This window comes from Clarias gariepinus, chromosome 7 (genome assembly GCF_024256425.1).
Source record: "Clarias gariepinus isolate MV-2021 ecotype Netherlands chromosome 7, CGAR_prim_01v2, whole genome shotgun sequence".
Classification (NCBI taxonomy): domain Eukaryota; kingdom Metazoa; phylum Chordata; class Actinopteri; order Siluriformes; family Clariidae; genus Clarias; species Clarias gariepinus.
Window position 1 is genome coordinate 30,764,000 of NC_071106.1, and position 23,554 is coordinate 30,787,553.

The window sequence follows — 23,554 nt, forward strand, 5'->3', positions numbered from 1 at the left end:
CTATCACATATACGTTTCAACTTTTAATTTGCATTACTGAAGTCAATGAACTTTTGCACCATATTCTAATTTTTCTATGCTATGTTTAGTTGTCTGAAGGACAAAAGGAGAGAAATGCTATGCAAAATTTTAAAAGCTTGATACTATGTGGCTGAGCTTCTTGTTTTTAATTTTTTTTTTTGTCTATTAACTGAAACTTTAGAGACATAAAGACAAAAGCAAATTTGTGTGTAATCATTCATTTTCAAGGTCACACAGCAGTCTTGTGAATATCGTAGATACTATTGTGTGTGTGTGTGTGTGTATAAATACAGTACATACAGATTTTGCTTATCCAGAATTCCTACTTGTCTTGTTTTGCGACTGAATTTTTTTTTTTACCACATCCCACAGAAATACCAATGTAGCACAAACTGCTGAAAAAAAATTTAATGCTGGCCCTGATAGAAAGTTATCAGAAGACCCACTGCGGCACATCCTGTCATGTATGTGGCTTAGCAGACAAAAAGTCCAAGATTGTTTATCCAGCTTTTAAATTTCCCAGATAACATCTGACCAAGCATCCATAGGATGCACTGGACAAACAAGTCACACACTAAACACAGAGGCACTCTTGGGTGTTGGGTGTTGAGACACACAAAACCCAAAGGGTCTGCTCGGAACGTCCCGAACATAAATGTTTTCTCCCCTTGAAACATGGCTTTCAGTAGTGTTGCAAAATTAGCCCAATATACTGTATTAGCTAATTATCTTGATCAATAGCAATAAAAAAAGATGATACCGGTTGTGCTTGTGTGTGTGTGTGTGTGTGTTAGATTTACAAACACATTATTATTACACTTAGAGAAGATTAAATATGTACTTTTTTTAATGGAATGTTAAGGAGGAATGAAATGCATTTAAACTGATTACTGTATATTATCAAATGTTGTGTACGCTAGGCTTACCTGTAAATGTAGGCTTTTTTCATCACTGCTTCCAGACGATCATTAAATTCAAAGAATGCCATGTACTAACAGAAAGAATGAGAGGTAATAATAATAATAATAATAGTATTAATAATTATTATTTTGTCTGTACTGCAAATGGAGAAGTATATTTCTTAAACAAATGTCTGTAATTAAATGTGTATTTAAGAGGCTACACATTTAGCCTCTTAGATACACATTTAGTTTTACCTTTAAAAGACGTGGGAATCGCAGGACAGATTTAACACCTGTGAAATAGTAAAGAACGTCCAGGGGCAATAGACTGATCATGTCCATCTGAAACATCGAGATATCAGTCAAGTGCTGGAAAAGCAAATGTAGTTATGTGGAAATCCCATGTATAATCTACTAATATGTTAAATTCGGCAATGTAATATGTAAATCATTTGGCAATTTATATATATATATATATATATATATATATATATATATATATATATATATGTACTTGACTACCTAAAGTTTGCCCGTTTACTTTTAGCACTGAAGCTACTGTACATTTTTTCGCATTTTCCATTTATATACATCTATATAATTATATGCTTCCTTCAATTAAACTGTTAAGCATTTTAATCTTATTTGAAAATAGTGTCATTCAAAATCATTTAAAATATTTTTAGACAAATGCGTCATTCCAGACCACTGTGCAAGCAAAGTGTGTTTATCTGCAGGCTATAAATGATTACATTTTTGCTGACATTTAAGGACTGAAAAGGTGTTGCACTTAAAAAAATTGCTGTGCAATGCTGCGTATAAGTGTAATTTATTTAGTCTGTATTAAAGAAGGCTGAATGATGTCTATAATAAAGCAGGGTACTTATACAGCTGATGAAGGGCTTTTATTCAAAACAACCTGTTTATCTAGAAACTATGTGTGCTTTGCTTAACATTTACTACACAAGGTCATAAGAGCATGTGGTGACACAGACTTCAAGTACTTGTTTATTACATTATCCTGATAATTCTAGTACAATTTAAAGAGGCTAATCTCAGACACCAAATATGTTTTGGTCAGTCCACTGTAATTATTGTAAGAGGTAATTTTGTACAGCTAATTTATTATTATTGTAAAAATCATTTCTTTAAAGGCTATTCATTCCTTTTTTCCTTTATTCGGTTGGCTGCACACAGACTGTATGAGATTTGAACCCCCAGTGTTGGAGGTGGAAGGTGAAGGTGCTAACCACTAAGCAACAATACCATGTACTCAGCACAGTACTCACCTTAAAACGTTCTGTTTTCATATAATGTTCTCTCATATCCTTTTTATCACACTGAAACACAAACATTAAGAGACATATATTGCCAAACACTATACCCATCTGTTTAAAAATGATAGTGAACTATTATACTGTAAAATATTTTACATGTTCCTTTTTTGCATGTATTGCCTGCATATATACCGATCAGCCATAACATCGACACCACCACCAGGTGAACTTAATAGCACTGATTATCAATTATATACCAGTAAACTGCTGACAGGATTATGGGCACCCACACACCTCTATACCTGTGGGGACCAAATGCAAGCCTGTCTGGTCTGATCCCACAGAAAAGCCAATGTATATTGCTGAAAAAAGTCAATGGTGGCCAAAACAGAAACATATCAGGACAACCAGTGCACCACATCTTGCCATGTATGAGGCTAAGCAGGCAAAATTTTTTATATTGTTGATCCGGCCTCCAAATTCCCCAGATCTCAATCGATTCTAGCATCCAGGGGGACTCCACACCAAAACCCATAGCACCAAAAGGATCTGCCGCAAACATCCTGGTGTCAGACGCTATAGAACAACCCCAGAGGTCTTGTAAAGTAATACCCAACGGGGCCAGTACTGCCCAGGTGGCACAAGGCAAACCTACACAAAACCATGCTTAATGTTTTGCGTTGTAGTGTTATGGCTGATTGGTGTAAGTACACTGTTGAAATCTAATGCATGTATTTATCCATCTCGCTCCACACACCACTATATCTCCCCCACGGACAAACTGTAGCCTGGGCTGAAAGACCACAATGTCCAGGATGTAGATAGTATCACATAAGTAGTCTGCTAGCAGCCAGAGATGGATGTTTTCTGGTGTTTGATACGGGAACGCCCAGCGCACCGGGATAAGCCACACGTTATAGTTCCATGCACACATCACAAAAAACAGCCACACCACATAGATCAGATCTGTCCAGAGGAAAAACAGACAAAGTTGTGATGAGCATTACAGCAGCTACTGTATTGCACCTACTCTATAACTTCTGTATTTTCTTTTATATTTAATAGGATAATAATATTTTTATTTATTTAATGAATAGTATAAGCACTTTCATTTTATATTATACAGTATTTTTAGTAATTTACAGTATAATCACATATATTTAAATAATTGATAAAATGTGAAAAAAAAAGATTTGTGTAAAAAATTACAAAAAAATTACAAAAAAAGAATTAACAAGTTTTTTTTCTGCAAAATTTCCCCTTTTTCTAAAACATTTAAATAAACATTCTTCTAAGAATAATGTCACAGTTCTTAGAAAAAAGTCAGAATTCTGGAGAAAAAAAAAGTCAGAACTCAAACATACTGTATTTTTATGAAGGCCTTCATCCTCTTACGTAGTTAAATAACTTTATTTTAATCACAAAATTTATATGTAAAAATGATTTGTGCTAAAAATTCCTTGTTAAAATATATATGTGTTAATAAATTCACATAAGAAGTGACACAAGTGACAATGTTAAGTGCCTTAAAACCATGTGCAAATTTCACATGAAAATCACTGTGTAAATTTTCTGTAATGGTACAATGTGGTTTTGTTATCGCATTTTCTTCTTTCTATTATCTATTTCAGCTTTATAAGTCACCTTTGTAGTAAGTGGAAGTTGCCTGTCAAACTGTATATCCAATTTTATTATGGGGTAAGGGGTAGTAAGGAGTGTTTTACCAGTGAAAGGATCGATGCTTGAAGGGAAACGATACTCCACGATGGCTCTCAGCCAGTCTGGCATTGGAGGCACCTTGGGTACTTTGATTTGGTAGCCCATAAACTCCAGGAACTCCTCCTCTTCGATCTCATCGGCAGCAGGAACATCTTTCTGCTCCTCTTGTGGAGGAGGCGGTGGAGGTGGAGGGGGTGAAGGAGCAGCGGCCTTTTTCGTAGGTGCTACACATACAGACAAGGAAAATGAAATGTCATCTCAACTTTGAAAGTTTGCATTTACACCGGGAAAATTAAAGAGAAAAAATTGTGGAGGTCATTATGGTAGGACAGTTTAAGTCAATTCACTAGTCAATTTGAGCCAATTTTGGAGAATGTGATTACAGAGCAGTTTTAAGATTATAAGATGCCCCAGAAAGCAAAAACTGTGAGAGTGTTTTCTCCATGGCAGATCTTATAATGAAGATCATTGAAAAATGATAAACCTGCAATTTTGCTACGAAAATGAATATTTTCTGTTTTCCTTTTCATTTCCTTTATACAACTACTGTATTTGTTACTGTCCCATAGGTTTCATCTTCTCTTCTGGATGCTCATTTAGATGAGCATCATAGCAGAGAGTTGACCTTAAATATTCTGACATGCCAGAACTTTGTTGTCAATGCAATAGCATTAAATCAGTGGACGTTTTTAAGAAAGATTCAACTTGCAACAAAATAATTATTTTAAAACAATAAGGGCTAAAAAACATACTGTGTAATGTGGGCTTTAAAAGAAAAAGATGTCCCTTTAACTTGGTATTGTGGGACTATGGTATCCATTAGCAGTGTTGGGGGATGTTACTTTTTAAAGTAACTAATTACATTACAAAATTTCTGTCAGTAAAAAGTTATCGGTTACATTACAGAATTACTTTCTGATAAAAGTAACTAGTTTGAGTACTTTTCCCCTGCAGAAAATAAAAACTCCTATGTGATTCCCCATGCATGTTGTTTTAGACAAGACCTTTATAATTATTCTACCATCATCACTCAGCGAAGTTTGGCCCATAATACCCCTATCTCACCTACGCGGTTTCGCGCGGTGGCCATAACATGTTTAATTTTTCTGCCGGTCCTTGCCGATGCTTGCCGACCTTGTAGGACTTTGCGGAACGTCAGCAGAACGTCGGCGGGCAATCGCGGTGGCTCACATTAACGGAATGACACTTTTTTTTTGTGTTGGATTACATTTTTAAAAATATAACTAAATAACAGAGTACTTAAATGGTGGACCTAACACGTTAGATTACTCCTTACGTCAAAAAAGTAACCCATACTTTGTAACGCGATACACCCAACACTGTGCATTAGTTAGTGGGATTTTAACTTACAACTAAATAATTAGTTAAAAAGCAATTAGGGCTAAAACAACATGCTGTGTAAAGTGGGCTTTAAAAGAAAAAAAAAGTCCCTTTAACTTGGTATTGTGGAACTATGGTATCCATTACTCTAGTTGTAGTTCCAGATAGATGTTAAATCTACAGTAGGTCAATGTGCATTAAAGCTCTTCTGGGAGTCTGTGATGTCCTAGAAGCATATTAAATCATCATGTTATTTTTCTTTGTTACCCATTACAATTGCATCTACTTACTAGCAGAGGGACTGTCCTCTTCAGACTCATCTGGGTCAATCAGCCTTTCTTTAGTTCGTTCTGTTCGTTCCTTAAAAAACTTAATCAGGTCCTGCAGACGTTCATTAAGTATGACACTTTTCTGACTGGCCGAAGAGAGAGGACGCTCAGCATCACTGCCACAAATATGGGAGCAAAGGTATAAGTCAACAACAAATTGTTCAACATTTTAAATTCCCTGCTTCCCCGTCTTTTAGTGATCTATGCCTGGTTTTTATTCCCAAGTGTGGTAAGGATATTTTAATAGCATTCTCACCCATTAAGGTTTAAAATCTATTTTGAATGGTCTGATCTCCCTATTAAAAGTATCTCTATAAACAAAAATATTGTAATGGTAAGCAACAATTTTAACAATCTAGCCAACTTTGCATCCATTTACCATGGCTGGCATCTAATCATTAACTAATCAATCATCAGTGCCTTAAATATAGTTTTGAACACTAAATCTCCCAAAGTTTTCCTACATGCTTAATGTCTGTCTTCTTAAATTTTTTAATTTTATGTTTTTTGTTCACATCATCCTACAATCTATCCATCCTCATTAAATATGGCTATCACATGTAATCAGGGCTTTAGTGGTTACAAAAACATGGGTGAATTATGATCTATACTGTAGTATGTGATCATGGTATGCTGGACCACAACATACCAGTAAAAAAGTACTAGGAATTTTTTTTGGAAAAAATATGAACCAAAGCTAAAATATATTGTTAAACAACAATATGAAAAAAAATAAGTCCATAAAATGTATAAATTGCCATAAAAACTATAAAACAATGAAAGAAAGTATGGAAGATTTTTTTTTAACATATTCACAACACAGTTTTATTATAAATTTGTTTTTCACTTTGCGCTCAATGTCTTTTGCCAACATCGGCAAAAAAAGCTGGTCAAACTTTAACTGATCAATAGACTGACACAAGATGATGTGAGTGGTGACAGTAGAGAGCTGGGGTAATGTAAATGCTGACTAAGCAACTCAATATACAATACACTACAGTTTGTTTTGCCCAAACTGTATAAATATTCTGACTGTATCCTGAGGGAACACTAGTCAAAGGTGGTTCATTATATTTGAGAAATTTAGGAAGTGTGTAAACGCTATTTACATGCATTTAGCCTGCACTACAGCCTTGCGTATAATAGAAAACCTTAACCAGAGAGATAACAATTAAACAATAAAGCTAAAACTGCCATCCTTATAGGGGGCGATGATTTACTTTTACTACTATGTCATTATTAAGAGTTTAACTAAGTATAACCATGTGCTGTATTATTGTATTATATAATCATTACTGTATTAGATTCTCTTAATTGTAAACTTGTTCATTGTACTATTTCTTTAACAAGACTATTCCAGAGACTGTAGACCTGAAGACCAGTCACTCACTCTTCCTCCACAGTGAGGAGGCCACCCTGGGGGGTCTGATCTTGATGTTTCTCCATTTCACCTTCTTTACTTTGGTTGTCTGCCTGTGAAGCCCTCCTGAAATAAAGATGAACAAGCATAAAAAAATAGAAAAGAACCAACTTGGACAAATTTTCAACTGTTTAATAGTGTAAATTCAGGACTCACTCTACATGGACTGCTTTGCTGCAGCATTTTAAAAAGTAAGGGCAAACAGAGAACATGTTTTATTGGATTTTTTTTTAATAAAGGTTTTAGCACAATTCCAAACACCACACTATTCCAAAGCTATTTCAGTATAGGAGAGCTTTTAATGTGGGGCTCACCTGTGGGTGGCCAGTACAGTAATGGGTACAGTTAGGGTGACACTATTCAACTCCTGAGGTTCAACAATTTGTGGTACAGTAGAAATGGATCCATCTTCGACTTCTTCTACATTCACATGAGGACATTCTGAGATTGCATCAAAGAAAATTTCAGAAAGTAGTGCTCTGTGGCACTTTGTATCACTGTGGTCAAAAGTACTGTAGGATCTAGGATCTGAATAAATATTGACAATCTTGGCCATTTATGTACAACTAACTGGAAGAGGAACACAAGTCACCAGTTAATTCACCTGAGTGATTGCTTCAGGGCTGGTTGATCAAAGGAAAAAGGGAATTGCTGAGGTTGTAGGTTGTATGGATTTTGGGATATGTTCTGGGCTGTTTGTGGGTGTGTTTGTGTTTTGCTACTTAGGAAACCTTTTTGAGGCTTAAGCCTGTTGCTTAAGCCTCAAAAAGGTTTCCTTTTTTCATTACAGGAGCTTCTGACAGGTTTTGAGGCAGATGAAATTTTGTGAAGGTAAATTGGATTTCCTTTAGCAGCTACAGAGGATTTGAGAAGGAAAGGACAACATCTGGGATTTTGCTGCAGAACAGTTGCTGGATGTCACTACAAATGTGATTCTAGCAGGGTAATTTTTATGATATGTTTTTATTATAAATCATAGTTAGATAGAAAAAAATGATTGATTATAGTTAAAAAAAAACCCAGAAAATATCTGACAGATTATTTTAAATTGTAATACAGACATTTGACTCTTAAGGGCTTATTGCATATTTACACCTTACTGTACATATGTACATACTTTGTGTACACTTCATGATCCATACTGACCATCACGTTCCTCTTTAAGTGTCTCATCCTCCTGTAGGGAAAGGAGAATATTAGTTCCTTAGTCAAAAATGCAAACCCTGAAAAAGCAAGCCTCTAGGAAACCCATCCCTAATTGCAACAAAAAAACCCATACAGAAAATCCATAAATTCATAACCAGAATGATGACCCTACTTGTAGTTTCAGTGCTAGCTGCAGTCAAAGTCATTGTACCAGATGTGTAGAAGGACGTAATATTGTGGTCTCAGTCAACCTATACTGTGATCCTAATATAAGATCATGACCAATGAATAGTCCTTTAATACAGTATGTAAAGTGTAAGAAATGAGGTTCTACTGCAGGATTGCAGGGATTTAACAATTCAGGATAACCTGAGGACGTATCCATAGCTCCTCTTAATAGAGACAAGCCAGTAGAGATGCCCTGGGCATTTTATAAGAATCTGTACCAGGAATGCCTCAATAGATGGAATGTGGCAGACAGTCTTTTTAGATAGAGGAGCTAAGATCTGTGATTTGGGTGTATACAGTAAGTCTGGATTGACCTTTCAAGCCTGTTCCCACCACTTGGAATTGCATGTTAGCAATCAATGAAATAGAACTTATTGGGGCAAGGGTAGCCTAGTGGTTAAGACGTTGGTACAATGATCAGAGGGTCATGGGTTTGAACCCAATCACATTTTGTCCCATGTGGTGGGAAGCGAAAAAGCCCCAAAATCATTGAACATGCAATGAACTCTTAACAGTCCCACTTTGCAACTGCAAAAAAAAAAAAAAACAATACCTAGTTTCAACAGTGGAATAGAAGTAATAAGTAAAGCAGTAAATAGCTATCCCCACAATACCAATTCCTAAAATAGCAAACCCTGCTTGCAATTCCTATTTGCAATTTTATGCTACCAATTAATATTTTGCAGCATAGTAGTCCCAAAAATGAGACTCCTTCTTTGCAATTTCAGGATAGAAATCTTTAGTTGCGGTCAAATGGCAATCTCTCAAGACGGATGATGCTCGAATTTGTTTAATTATATGTATAACAGCTGGAAGAAAGGGAGCTGAAACACGTCTTGCAAGCTTAGAGGTTACAACTGGAGACACTACAGGTTAGCGTCTAAACAGATGTAACAATACAGGTGAATGGTCTTTTGCTCTTACTTGATCTTCTCTATCAGGTTGTAGTTGGACAACTGCCTCCAGTGGTGGGGCATCTCCTGCCTCACGTTGACTTGCAGGAGTGGATTCCTTTGGAGTAAGTGGCTCTGGTGCCTCCTCCTTTTGTAAGATTTGCTCTGTAATCTCAGTTATATGTGTTTCAAGCTCCTCAACAGGACACACATCCACCAGACAGCTGTACATTAGGATTTATAAGAGAGGGTGTATGATAAGAGCAACATGATCCCAAAATCCCTAAAGTGCAGACACATGTCTTAAGTGAGATCATGAGTGAATTATGACAGCTTGTTTAAATGGACTTTCACTAAATGTTTTATGTGCTTTTCTACAAGGACAAAACTGCATAGGTGGATAACCGTGACACTAAATTATTTAAGAAATAGCTGGGAAAGACAGTTTGAAAGATAAATTTTTTTAATTAAGCTAGCCGGCAATTTTAGTCAAATTATTTGGTATCATTTGTGTCATGTTGCTCATATCTATCTACAGTATCTAGCTCTTGTGTTTGGTACCCTTTTTATTTCCAATATCGATTTATAAAGTACCTTGGTAAAGAATTTAGTTATATGTGCAAATTTGAATGGTGTAAACCCTTAAAGCTCATTTATGAACATGCATGATGTGGGGGACACATACCTCTTAATGTCTGCTCTGTTTTCAATGGAAAAGGTTTGCAGTAAAAGTAGTAGCACAAGAAAAAAATTATTTCAAACACAAACAATTTATTCCAAGCTAGAATCCTTAAAGCAAGCTGTCTGACCTCGACTTAGCCTTTTTTTTTATTTTATTTTTTTATTTATTTGATCAGGGACAATGCACAAACAACATTAGTCTAAATATAAGAAGAGATGTCATGTGCCAGGTTATAGCAATATATTTGACCATAAATACTAGCTGAGCAGGAAACATTAATTAGGAAGGCATGAGTCAGATAAACATGTGGTTAAGTAAAGGAGGATGAAGCTAGTAGTTAACTGAGAATGACTGAGATCATTTCTCAGAAATAACATTCTGAGCAAAAGACAAGAATAGATGGACATTTTAGGAAAAACTGTACTCATTGTCCAAGATGAAGGCTAACTGCACTATATTCTTCTATGGAACAGCTGCATGCTATAGGCCAAAGGTTAGGAAGCTAACTTTTAAGTTTTAAACATTATTACCCTATGCATGTTTTTATTTTTTTAAATAATTTCAAATCTCAGTTAATACGAAGTGCATTCAAGTCAAACAGGACTTGAAAAATCAGTTTTTATTTACAAGAAATTTTATACATGTACCAGTTTAACTTAAATGCCTATTGTAGTTTTTAGGATGAAGGAAAATGTTCACAAAAACGTTTTAAAGAGTCCAAGCTTGGAACAAGTTTTTGTAGGTGATTAATTGGCTGGTTGTCAAAAATAGTTTAAAAGCCACTCATACACACTCTTATATTCCATGTAATTACTCAGCCAACTTTTAGCTAGCCATTATGTTATCAGCAACATCAATAGCTAACTATGGCTAGTCCGCACTGCACCATGACTGAAATGAGTAATGTTTTGTTTTGTTTCATAATCAATATAAATTAAAAAAAAGGTTTTGTCAGTACATTGGTCAGAACTCACTCTTTCAACAATATCTTAACAATATATACATTAAAGGACGCAAAACTAGTCTCAAAAGATTTTCTGTCTATATGTATGTACTGTACTGTGTGTACAGTCATATTTTCCCAAAGCATTGTGCAAAACTGTCTGGTGAAAATTTAATGACAACTTTTTCTGTACTTAGATACTGTACAGTATATAACTGATGTTTATCCTGCACCATTAGTGAAATAAAAATGTTGATGTTATGAACAGTTATCTGGCATATTTAATAATCAACTTTAAATAAATTAGTAAGCTAATAAGCTATGTACTTGCCCATTACCTGCACCAATATATATTAATTAGAAAAGCTAAACTGAATATTATTACTGGGACTCTTTAACTACAAACTCTTTTCCCGTCAACCGATGGGTAGTTACACTATTGTAATTTATTTCAAATCCATCTTTGGCCAGAATTTTTTTTTTTTACTGTTAAATTGATTAAGGACCATTTAAAAGGTTATTTTCAAATACTGTTACTGTCTGTTATCTCATAACAAATTTTTAGATTTGCTTTATATGTTTTTGCCTAAATTAGGCAACATATTTTGACCTTCTGAAATATTAGAAATATTACCTTTTCCCCTAACCATCCTTTGTAAAACATTATTTGCTCCCAAACACTGTAAATTTCAGGCGCTATTTTATATAAAGTGTCAAAATCCTTTAAATACATGAAAAAACATGCAGGGAAGTTATAAGCAGTAGAGCATGTAGCATGGGCCATGCACAAGCAGTCAAGTTCAAGCACCCAATCTTCAGCACAATCAAAATCAAAATTTATATATATGAGGGGTACATGAGCCACAATGTTATTGAGCATGAGCCATTCGTGTTTTCTATATAGATTTGAACTACAGGAAGTATTGCCATATAAGAACTGAGAAAGATCTCAAGGAAACATTTAAGCAAATAAGCAATATCACATGAGAGAAAGTGCTGTTGTACTGAATGTCAGTACGGCTGTGATGCGGTCATAGCACTAACTCTGGGGTTGAATCCCAATTAAACGGAAAGCTAATGTAGTGTGGTGTACAATCTTGTCCTACACACAAAGTACTGCCTATGATTAGGTGTTGGAGAGCGATTTGAGATTCAGCCTTGTGTTAGAAGCTAGTTAGCTTTGTAGTTCTAAATAAAAAAAAAACATGGATGGTTCAAATGTGATTTGTAATGATGTGGAAGCAATTATTAGGGACACAAAGTGTTGTTTAGGATGACGTAACATTATCTAAAGTTTTTTTTTGCTTTTGTGTGTTACATAGCGCGGTATGGAGAGATGTTTTAACGCAGGGTTTCTGGTGGGGGCGGGGGGGTGAATGAAACAGAAGGTTTCAGGAGGTTGTGAGAGTGCTTGAGATACGCACGGGAAGAGGCATGGATTTGGAGATGGCGTGGATTTTTTAGAGAGAGTTTTTGTTTGTGCTTCGCACTATTGACTTAAACTGAGCATGCACGCTGGACTGATGCGTCTCTCTCTCTCTTTCTTTCTTTCTTTTTTTCTTCTTTGGCTCTGATACCTTACCTGTGCTACCTAAATGATCGCACGAACTGCCAAATTTGGCAGCCAGATGTGGCGCGCTCACTCTGATTCTGATCACTCTGATTCTGATCACTCTGATTCTTATCTGCCTCGGATCTGCCCCTCGCGTCATTACACTGTGCCTTTTTTGCCCTCTAAAATAAAACCACAGAATTTAATGTGGGGGTACTAACTTTTGAACATGACTGTATGAGTCAGTCCTGTTTAGTCCTGAAATAATGAATAAAGTATTTTGTAGATCACTACCATATTTTACCAGTGCTCTTGTAGTTTTAAGATGGAAAAAAAAAAAAAAAAAGAAGTTTAATAAAAATTCTAGTCCATTGTGTATAGGTATTCATGATACACACTGTAACTTTGGGTGCTACTTTTTTGTCCTTTTTTGTTGCAAAATCTTACTCAGCATTTTTACTCTCCCTGCTGTCTTCCTCACTCTCTTCACGCAGCGGCTGTAACCTGTAGGCCAATGCACAAAAAACAAACAACTCCTCAGCGTCCAAAAAGTCACCAGACAAAGAGAACCGAGAACAGACAAGAGGAGAGTAGAGACACAACAAACATTGATTATGCAACAAAGAGAAAACTTTCAGTCTGCACCAATGTGCAAAGGGTGGAGTGTGGAGGGAAAGAAGCAAAGGAGGACAGGGAGTGATGGAACTTACTCTGGGTCATCTTCATTTTCTTCTTCCTGGATGTTGGAGAGGCTTAAAAAAAAGAAAGTCTGGTGAAGGCTGAGGACTGTGTGGATAAGTTTGGTGTAGAGGAGCAAAGTTACAAAAGTCTAAACAATTTGTCACTGTACTGTTCTTGAGTTTTATTATTTTTTTCAATTAAAACTTTTTTTTTTTTTACACCAAAACATAGAACTTCATAGTAATCACTGTCATCTCTCTGTTATTACGTCTGCTTTTGTTGTCATTTTTGAAAAGGTCAGTTGCTTGAAATACAAAATGTGTATTTTAATTTAGCTTATTATTAGTGTATTTTGATATTACTGTATCACTATTATATCCTTATCATATTAGTACTTAGTAAAATTGTGATATTTGAGATATTTGGAATATAGCTGTTGTTAGTTAGCCTTAGCTAATGTTTTCCCATGTTCAAGTCAAACCAGGACTTTTGCTCATGAAGAGTAACAAAATGCAGTTATGAGAGTAAGTGGCTTAGGTGATTGAGTGTGTGTACAGTTCCCACATCTCTTCTACAAGTTAGCTAACGATTTTCAATGATCAAGCATTCTACCCAGTGAATGTTCCCAGGAAAGACTACAGTGGGCTCTGAGCCACCTCAGCTGGGCTTGTCATTCAGAGACATAATAAACAAAAGGTTTTAAATGTTTTACTGCAGCCAAGAGTCTCATCACCACACTGTGGTTAAAGCCTTCTATAAATTCTATAAATCGGTTTTATGCCTTCATTCCCAAGAAATCTCATCCTGGTTTTACTAGTAAGATTAGTGCATGATTTGAAGCAGATTTTCTTGTTGAATGTGAATCTTTCTCCTACTTCCTTACTTTAAGGAAAGGCAAGGGTTGAGTGAAGAAGTTAAAGCTGTACTTTATGTTTCACCAGAGGAGATACTGTAATTTGATTAAATAAGTATTTGCACTGTTACTTGAGTAACAATTTTGGGTAGTTTCATTATCTTTCTGTGTATAAAGAACATTAGCTAAGGGACCCCTAAAGCTATAAAGTATGTTTTTATCACAATTGTAGATATTAGACTACAGTCTCAGCTACAGAATCTGATTTGATCATGAGTGTCATTATGTTGCATTATGGTGGCTTTGTTATATTGGGCATTGTAAATGGTTAGAATTGGCTAGTCTTTTGTATTTTGTGTATGTGTGAGTGAATATGTGTATGTGTGACTTACAGCTCTCCATTCTCTGCTTCAGACAGACGTTCTGTCTCTTTGACTCTGATTCCAGTGTGTTCCTCCTCCAGTTGTCTCACTGCCAGTTCAGCAGCCTGGCGCGCCAACTCCTCCGCCATCCTCGCCGCCTCCAGACGCACACGCTCCAGCCTGCATGTTTATTAATTCATTCATCCATTTAGACAGCTACTGTACAGGACCATACCATACCATACTATACTATACTATACTATACTATACTATACTATACTATACTATACTACTGTATATTATACTATATTATACTATACTATACCATACTATACTATACTACTGTACTGTATACTATACCATACTATACTATACTATACTATACTATACTATACTATACTATACTACTGTATATTATACTATACTATACTATACTATGCCATACTATACTATACTACTGTACTGTATACTATACTATACTATACTATACCATACTATACTATACTATACTATACTATACTATACTATACTATACTATACTATACTATACTACTGTATACTATACTATACTATACTATACTATACTATACTATACTATATAATAATAATTATATAGTCATAAAGTATATAATAATATAATAATTCTTTCCCATGATAGAGAGTGAACAGCCAGCATTAATTTAATAAGAAAGAAAAAGGAAATCAGGTGTTAGCAGACATTTGTACTACAGTACCAATGATTTACTGGAACTAAGGAGAAGCCCTTTGTGTTTTTTCTATTTGCTCTGGCATTACACTTTTACAAAGGTGTAAAGCACTCTTATTTATTTATTTATTTATTTATTTATTTATATAAATTCTTCTTGTCAGGTAATGTCTTGAAATGTTTTATACACACAAATCACACACCCTAGTATTTTGTTTGACTGCCTGCCATGCTTATGGTGCACAATGTGGTTACCAATTAATGAGTGAAAATGATTTCTCACACTTCCACAACCACTTTTTGACAACTGGAGTCATATACTGTAATATGCCCTTGCCATTAGTGAAGAAATATTACATTGATGTAATGTCCTGGCCGTTCAGATCATCAGCTTACTTAATTTTATTATTGCCACATAGCGTTGCTCAACCTAGACCTGACCAACTGAGGCAACCCCAGATAATAACGCTGCCTCCAGAGGCGTGTACAGTGGGCGCTCTGCGTAATGGGTGCATCACTTCATGTTTTTCCCTGTTTATTCTGAATCATCACTCTGGAATATGGCCAATCTTGGAATAACTTTCCCCAAGTGTTTAAGTCATCTGATTACATCATTTATGATTTACTCTGTAAAGTTGGTCATTTGGCACTATCATTACATGGTTAATTGGACGGTAATGTTTATGTAATTGATGCAGGCTTATAACTTGTCCCTAAAAATGGTAATTTAAAAGAAAAATTATTCATCTTTTTTTCATTAGACAGTTCTCAGAAATACAAACATAGACTCCGCTATCTCAGTGGGAATAAATATTGTGTATAGTGTTTATACATATACAGTAAATAGAAAAAAATGGTTTATGTCATAACATTGAATCTAGAGATATGACCCTCACCTCTTTTTCATGGAGACCAAGGCAGCTTCTTCAGCCTCACGTCTAATTTTCTCTATTAAAGGAGTCCAGCGATCTGTTTGTATTTCAGCATCCTCCTGCTGTGTGACTAAGACATTACATGTGGTATGCACTTGTTGGACATCCAGCAGAGGGCAAATCTGATTCTCCATCTGATGTTCGGGTTGTTTCTCCAGCTCAGCACTGAGCAGACAAACCTGCTCCACCTGCTGCTGCTCCCAGTCTGATTCTACCTCCTCCAGCACCATGTCCTTCTCCAGTACCAGGTTCACCTCCGGCACCAAGTTCCCCTCTTGCACCACGTTTTCCTCTGGGAACAGATTGTCCTCCTGCATAAAGTCTTCCTGCAGGATGCAGACTGAAACAACCGGGTAAGAAATCATAAAAGAAAAGGATGATATCTATTAGTGGATACAAATGGATTATTATGCACTTTAAGAGACAGCAGTGACCTGGTCAATTCTTCCAAAGACTATGTTTGTGTTTTGTTGTAGTTTCGTTTGATTTGGACTTCATTTTCCATAAGGCACTTCGGTCAGGTGACAAGAGCACGCACCTGAACCGTGGTGACTCATTAGATTAATTCGTTTTTTGGGGGGGGCACCTGTAAGGGTTAACCCCTAGAGGGCGCTATAAGTCTGAAGAGAACAAGATCTACAGCCTCTGGGTTAGGAGGCCAGGCTTTGAAGATTGGGGGGGGGGGCGGGGGGGGGCGGAGTTGTCTGCTTGTCCTGGACCTCTGTTGGCGCTCCGGATGAACGTTTTTAGGGTGGGGGGGTATAAGGGTTAACCCCTAGAGGGCGCTATAAGTCTGAAGACTATGTTTGTGTTTTGTTGTAGTTTCATTTGATTTGGACTTTATTTCCGATAAGGCACTCAATGAGGTGACATTAGTTTAATTAGTTAGATTATAAATAGCCTGTTTTAGCCTGTTAGTATTGCGTCTAGCATTTGTTATAGTTATTGTTATTATGGTTGTTTTCTTTAAAAAAAGAAGGTCATATTAAAGCCAACATTAAATAAAGAACTTCTTGAACGCTCATCTCCGCTTGCTTTATCATTATGTGGAAAGCTGGACAACAGTTTCATGTGTAATTGTTTTCTAAATGTTTCACACAATGTTATTTGTATTTTTTTTTATTTCCTATTGCTGAAACTAGCAGGTCCAAACTTCTTCTAGTAAGACGTTATCCCTGTGTCCAGCATTACAGGTGTTTTAACTATTTTTAATTGCACTAACTCTTAGCCACTAGCATGGGTAAGAGTAGGCCCGCAATACAGGAAAAAGGGGAGAGCCTGCCAAAACTCACAATCGAAAAGAGTCACAGAAGCGCCTTCAACAAAAACAAATCTGATAACATTTTATCTTTGCTGTTATTCAGAATGGCCTGTAAACTGCTTATGTTGTTAACTTGAGCTACAAAGCTAATTACATTCTAATGCAAAACTGAATCCCAAATCCCTCTCTAACCCCTGATCAAGGGCACTACTTGATGTGAAGAATAAGGGATTGTACAGCCTACACAGCAGACTAGCTTTACATTTTAGGCATTTAACCCTGGAAACCTGGTAGTTGATATTCTGAACATATAAAGAGAAACAACATGTACAGGACTATCCACCATAGTTTATTCTACTCCCCCTTTGGCTACATTGTACTGGTAGGGTTTTAATAATACTTTTACCCCTGTTAATTACACTAACTATTGGTAACTAACTGTTGGTACCAGTAGAGGTTAGTTACTTCCACCAGTTGTGGAGAGATATGTGTTGGGAAAGCAAAATAACTAGGTAAATAAACAAGCAAATCATAATCTGTTAATAATAAATTTCATTTGTGGAACTATTTTATAAAAGCAATATCACACTTGAGGTTGTGCCCTTGTGCTGAATATCCGCATGGCTGTGTTATCTTCATTACTTGAGCTTTGCCCTTATGCCTGTGACCGCATCAGTACAACACTTCCTCTTGTGTGAGTAAGTATTGCTTAATTATCAGTTATTTTATAGAAATTCCTTCACAAGTGCCTCTATTATTTCTCTCTTGATAGTAATAATTGGACAAAGCAGCTCGTCATTTTACTAGGAAAGTAGAAAGCACAAAGACATTGGATACCTCCTACCAAAAATGTAAAACGAATGTCCTGCCAAAGAAAACATTATATAACAAACATTACTGTGCTACTTATTATAGAACTTTATTATTATGATAACTAATATTATTATTATTATTATTATTATTATTATTATTATTATTAATATTAATAATGCTATGTATATATAACTAGCATTACCAGTCGTTGATAGGAAAAGAGTTTGAAAGAGTTAAAAGGTTAAAGCTAAAAATAAACTGATCAGCTTTATTGTAATCTGTGTTATTATTTCAGGTTGAAGCCCACGTACGTGTCTGCCTGTCTTTCTGTATGGGAGAACTCTCTGCCTAACTTATTCCCACACAATGTTTTCCTTTTTGTAAGGTTGAGTATCTTATACCTTGTTCAAAGTAAGTTGTACTTCTGTTTTTGTTAGCCAAATACACTCCCTGTTCAGTAATCAGAGAGTTAATCACAGATGAGAAATTGAAAAAGTAGGTCACATTAAAGTTTTGTCATAAACATTACTCCAGCGCATCAAAATGTACTTTTTACCACTTCAGCACTGTTCTTTCAGCAGTAAAAATATTAAGTAATTCCAGTAAAAATATTCATTTTAGATTTTCTAATTAATATCTATAATTGGCACAGGTGTTTGTTTACATTGATCACGTAGCTTATTAGTGGCTTATTTAAAAAAATTAAACCTGGCACATAAGCGTTCATAAGGTTGCTTTTATTCAACATTTTGATTTTAGTAGTAGACTGCTGTAGATACAGTATGATCTCAGTATGATACAGAACGTGTTTTATCTTATAGTGGCGCTCCAGATTACTGCTTTGTTCTAACACCACGCAGATTAACTTCAGGCAAATACAGAAGGACTGGTAAAGTTTCATTAAATTCTGTCCAGCCAGTGTTGCGTGATGGTGTGACAAAAATGATCTGGACATACAGATAGATAGACATACATACAGAATTTTTTTTCTGAGGCTGGCTTCAGGTCCTCTAGTGTACGAAACATAAAAATATAATTGAAAGAGCAAGTTCCGACCAATGTACAGACAAAACCATTCTTTTATTTATATTTTGTAATTTGCTGCTCCGTGACTGTAAGATTAAAAAATTAACCAACACCTTCTGACAAATTAGTTTAAAGAATTCAGTAAGCAGTTTAACTGAATATTCTTTAAATCAGAAGGTAATGAGTTATTAAATAACTTCTTTAAATCCCCCCTTGGAATACTTTGACAATACTCGGATTGTTTGGTTTTCTACAAGGCTCTGCATAGTAATCTTACACCGAGCAGAACATTTTAGCATGAAAAATAATTTATTAAGAAGCAGCATCTCAAACACAACCAACAGCTGCTGCAGCAGCAACACCCCCACCACCACCACCACCACCACCACCAAAAAAAGCTTTTTAACTAAGAATTCAGCTTTGCACAGATCTGTTATTAGTAATTTAGCTCTTTAACCATGATAATGTCAGGGCTATTGTGTGAGATCACAAACTAAGCTCATTTGCAATGCATTACAACTTTTATGTTAAAATTTAAAAAATGACACTCCTTGACAAATCTACACAGTTAAATAATTAGCTGTCAAAAATGGGTTGATTTATAAAGAGAGCACAAATGGGCAAAACACATTATTATTAGTGCAAATTATATATTTTTTATGTTATACATATACTTAATACAGAAAATGTGTGTGCAAAAAAACTACTTCTTAAGTTTATGCAACATGGAAGTGACTGATCTTGTTTCACAAAAAAATTCAATTTGCTTACTTGCTAACAGCTGTTTTGGATAGATGATTTTATACTGTATGTGGCCAAATTTTTTTTCAGCTATAAACAATAATAATTTAAATTGCAAATAATTATTTTTTTTATGAGTATTGATAATAAAATTGGTGTAGGCTTCTAAAAGCACATGACTTGTAAATATTGTTGCTTATATGTAAGTGTCTGGTTTTTGGTAAAAGCTTAAAAAGCAAAAAAATCTGTAGTGTCTGTAACTATTCCAAATTCATGTTGCAATATCTTAACAATTTAGCATTTTAGAATAATACACTTTTCAGGATTATATCTTTTTATGTCAAATCTAAATTGCCCAACTGAATGACAATTAGGATCATTGAAAGATTTGAGTAAAAAAAAAGTTACAGACATAAAAGGGCATAAAATTGTATTAGCCAAATAAATTTCTTTTGTATCTCATAAAAAATATACTTTTTTATGCATACTTAAAAAAATGAAGCATGGGTGAGGAAATAGGAAGCAATAAGTATTATGAAAAATTTCATGATGTTTTTTAAAATTTAAATGTTTTTATCTTGGTGTTTTTAATGGTGTTTTTATCTTGATTGATAATCTTGATTTTAAGGTCTTGAGCAGTTCTACTCTATAAGCATTTTACTGCATATCGTACTGTGTATGGCTGTGTATGTGACAATTAAAATTTGAATTTGATTTAATTTGTTAATCAATCCTATCTGAAAATTATTTTTTTCACCTAAAGGTGAGACACTTTCTTTTTTTTTTAGCACTAATACCACTTTTTGTTCAAAAGTAAATACTAATTTTTTTTTTTTCTGAGACTAAATGAAAATGATTATGGCTAACTTTTTATAGCATAATACATAGCAAGTGCAGTACAATATTAACCCAGCTGTAAAAAAATGTCTGGAAAAAAAATTTCTCAAGTTGACCATGCTTCTGGAGTAGCGGAAAACAAAAGCCTGGAAGAACTAATAAATTATGGCATAGCTTCAAAAGAATGGCTTACAAGTTTGGTAAGCTTGACTAATTCAAAAACATTGTAATAAGCAGTCAGCTTGTATTTCTACAGAGTCCTGCAGTGTGTATCTGTTTGCTTCCACTGAACTGATTTTTCTCTTTGTCACTGGGCATAAATCCCTCTCCCAGTCTTCTTCTCCTTATGTTTAGGGGGCTCTCATGGCCTTCTCCCCTGAAACAGAAGGAGAAGAGGAGCTAAATTACAATCTGTCTCAAATACTGAAACCTCATCAGGCCAAATACACAGAGAGAAAACCTTCCAGTCCCAATTCACTGACACCAGTGTAACGACCATTGAATTTAAATAAAGTTAAAAAAAAGCTAAATTAATTGCATTAAATGCATTATTATTATTATTATTATTATTAAGATTATTGTTATTATTAATGATGATAATACTGATGATAATAATAATAATAATAATAATAATAATAATAATAATAATAATAATAATATTTATGATAAGATCACACACACACACACACACACACACACACACACACATATATATATATATATATATTAAAATCACAATTTTTTCTAAGCTAAATAAATGTAGATGAAAGTTCTGAAAATGTTATACAGTATGTGATCATATAACTTTGGAATATAAACTATAACTTTTATCATAACCTATAATACTTTTACTAAGATACTCTATATCTTGTGCCTTTTTCTTTATGAGTATTAATACTAAAATTGGTGTAGGCTTCTAAAGGCATATGACCTGTAAAAATTGTTGCTTAAATGAAAGCATCCGATTTTTGGTAAAAGCTTAAAAAGCAGAAGATCTGTAGTGTCTGTAACCATGCCAAATTCATATCTTGAGCCTTAGGTACCAGTTTGTGTAAGCTTTAATACAATTTGTGTTGCGAAACGTAATTCACTCGAATTATGGGTGTTGGAATTAATTAGCCTATCTTCGAGTGGTTAATTTTGGCTTTGCCCAACACACCTGCATGAATGTTTAACCACAAGGATATGCTTCAGACTTTTATAAACATAAGCAATCTGTAGAAAACAAATGGAGAAACTCTTAATTATGAAGAGGACTTGTGGCTTGCTCTTTTCCTAATAGAACACAAATAAAAAAAAGAAAAAAAAAGTTAAATACAAACTACCAGTATCTTACATAAACGTTTCTTTAAAACCTCCTTGTACAATAGTTACTTAAAGTTCATACTGTAATTTTGACAGGTCGAGCAGTGTTCCAAAAGTTCCCGTTATTTCCTATAACTGCACTGGGATGTTTCATAGTGTGAATAAATTTTACCTGTCTGTGTTCACCAAATAGAATGCCACTTTTTTGCTTCAATCAATTCCAACAATAATGTTAAAATAATTGGGCATGACAAATAAAACTTTCCAGGACTTTTGACTTAAAATATAAATGCTCTTTAGGTGAAGATAAAAAGGAAGAAAGGACAACACTATTGTCAGTAGCTTGCCAGCATGCTATGAAGTCAGTGTGGTTTCTTCAGGATCTATTCTGTTAGCAGAGTATCATAAACAGAATAAATATATATTTTTTTGTTTATTGCACAATTATTGTATATAACGGCAATATTGAACTTATAATTGTCTGATTAACTGCAACTTGCTCTCGTGTAGTTATCTAAACTCTGTACTGTGCAATATTGCTTAAATGTTTAGTTTAAACAAGGCTTTAAACAAAGATTGTGCATAATTAGTTGATTTTAATAACACATTAGTAAAAAAATTGGTGTTTAACATCAGCATGACATGTCATAATACATAATTATTTTATATTTGAAAGCCATTTATTCCTTATTTACCACCTTGCAAAACAATTCCTAATTGTAACAAAAACTCTTTTATGTTTACTACAGTATCTAATCCAGTAATCAGACATACAGTACAGAACAGGTAAACTTTTCACCATTTGTAGTCTTGTCTCATGCATGTATTTTAACACCTTTTTCTGCAAATTATATGCAAATATTATTAAGGATTAGCAATAAATACATGTTGCCCTCATGTTTTCCAGCTTCATGTCTACATTTGGTGTGTAAAAATATTGTATATGTGGAGAAATATTGTACTGAGGGGAAAAAAAGGACAATATAGACTTACTGCTTTGAACTGTATCTGACGTATCCTGGAAAAAAGACAATAACCCATTAGATGAATGTAGACTTAGAATTTTAGCATACAGTAATAACAACCAATTTCAATAACTGAAACTCAAAATTATACGTTTTAGGCTGTTCGATTATCCTAGGTTAGCCCTCACATTTCACATTCATTTTATTCATTATTTATCCACCATGCACACATTTTGCTTTCACAAGATTTATTGGCTTTGCCTTCAGAAAAGTAATAGTCAGTTACATCACTTTGCAAAGATGGACTTCGTATAGTAATGGCCGGATGAGACCTTCAGGAAAAACTGACTGTGATAATTCAATTATTGGATAATAACTCTCTCACTTAACTGAGTAGCCACAGGGGTAATACGCTGATAGTGCATTTCTTAGCTGCTAGTTTTGTGTTCAGAACTGCACTGATAGATGTATAAAGTGACACGGGCAAGAATGTAATATTCTAAATGAACTGGCATAATGGTATTTTCAGATTGGGATTTGGGGAGTTTGGAGGCTGGGTCGGAAGCCTTGGGCTCAATGCTTGCTGGGCTTTGTGTGCACTAAATGTTCTGGTGTCTAT

General features: G+C 34.8%; 1 protein-coding gene across 1 annotated transcript in view; it reads right to left on the bottom strand.

Annotated features, from left to right (window-relative positions):
* cngb1a (cyclic nucleotide gated channel subunit beta 1a) overlaps nucleotides 1-23,554 on the bottom strand; it is a 49,124-nt gene that overhangs the window by 10,851 nt on the left and 14,719 nt on the right. Inside the window, 16 exon segments of the mRNA XM_053500762.1 lie at nucleotides 948-1,012; nucleotides 1,179-1,265; nucleotides 2,213-2,263; nucleotides 2,958-3,166; nucleotides 3,925-4,143; nucleotides 5,551-5,705; nucleotides 6,980-7,075; nucleotides 7,166-7,183; nucleotides 7,324-7,450; nucleotides 8,156-8,188; nucleotides 9,184-9,500; nucleotides 9,962-9,976; nucleotides 13,164-13,205; nucleotides 14,380-14,529; nucleotides 15,952-16,327; nucleotides 22,964-22,988. Coding sequence (XP_053356737.1) covers nucleotides 948-1,012; nucleotides 1,179-1,265; nucleotides 2,213-2,263; nucleotides 2,958-3,166; nucleotides 3,925-4,143; nucleotides 5,551-5,705; nucleotides 6,980-7,075; nucleotides 7,166-7,183; nucleotides 7,324-7,450; nucleotides 8,156-8,188; nucleotides 9,184-9,500; nucleotides 9,962-9,976; nucleotides 13,164-13,205; nucleotides 14,380-14,529; nucleotides 15,952-16,327; nucleotides 22,964-22,988 — 1,985 coding nt within the window.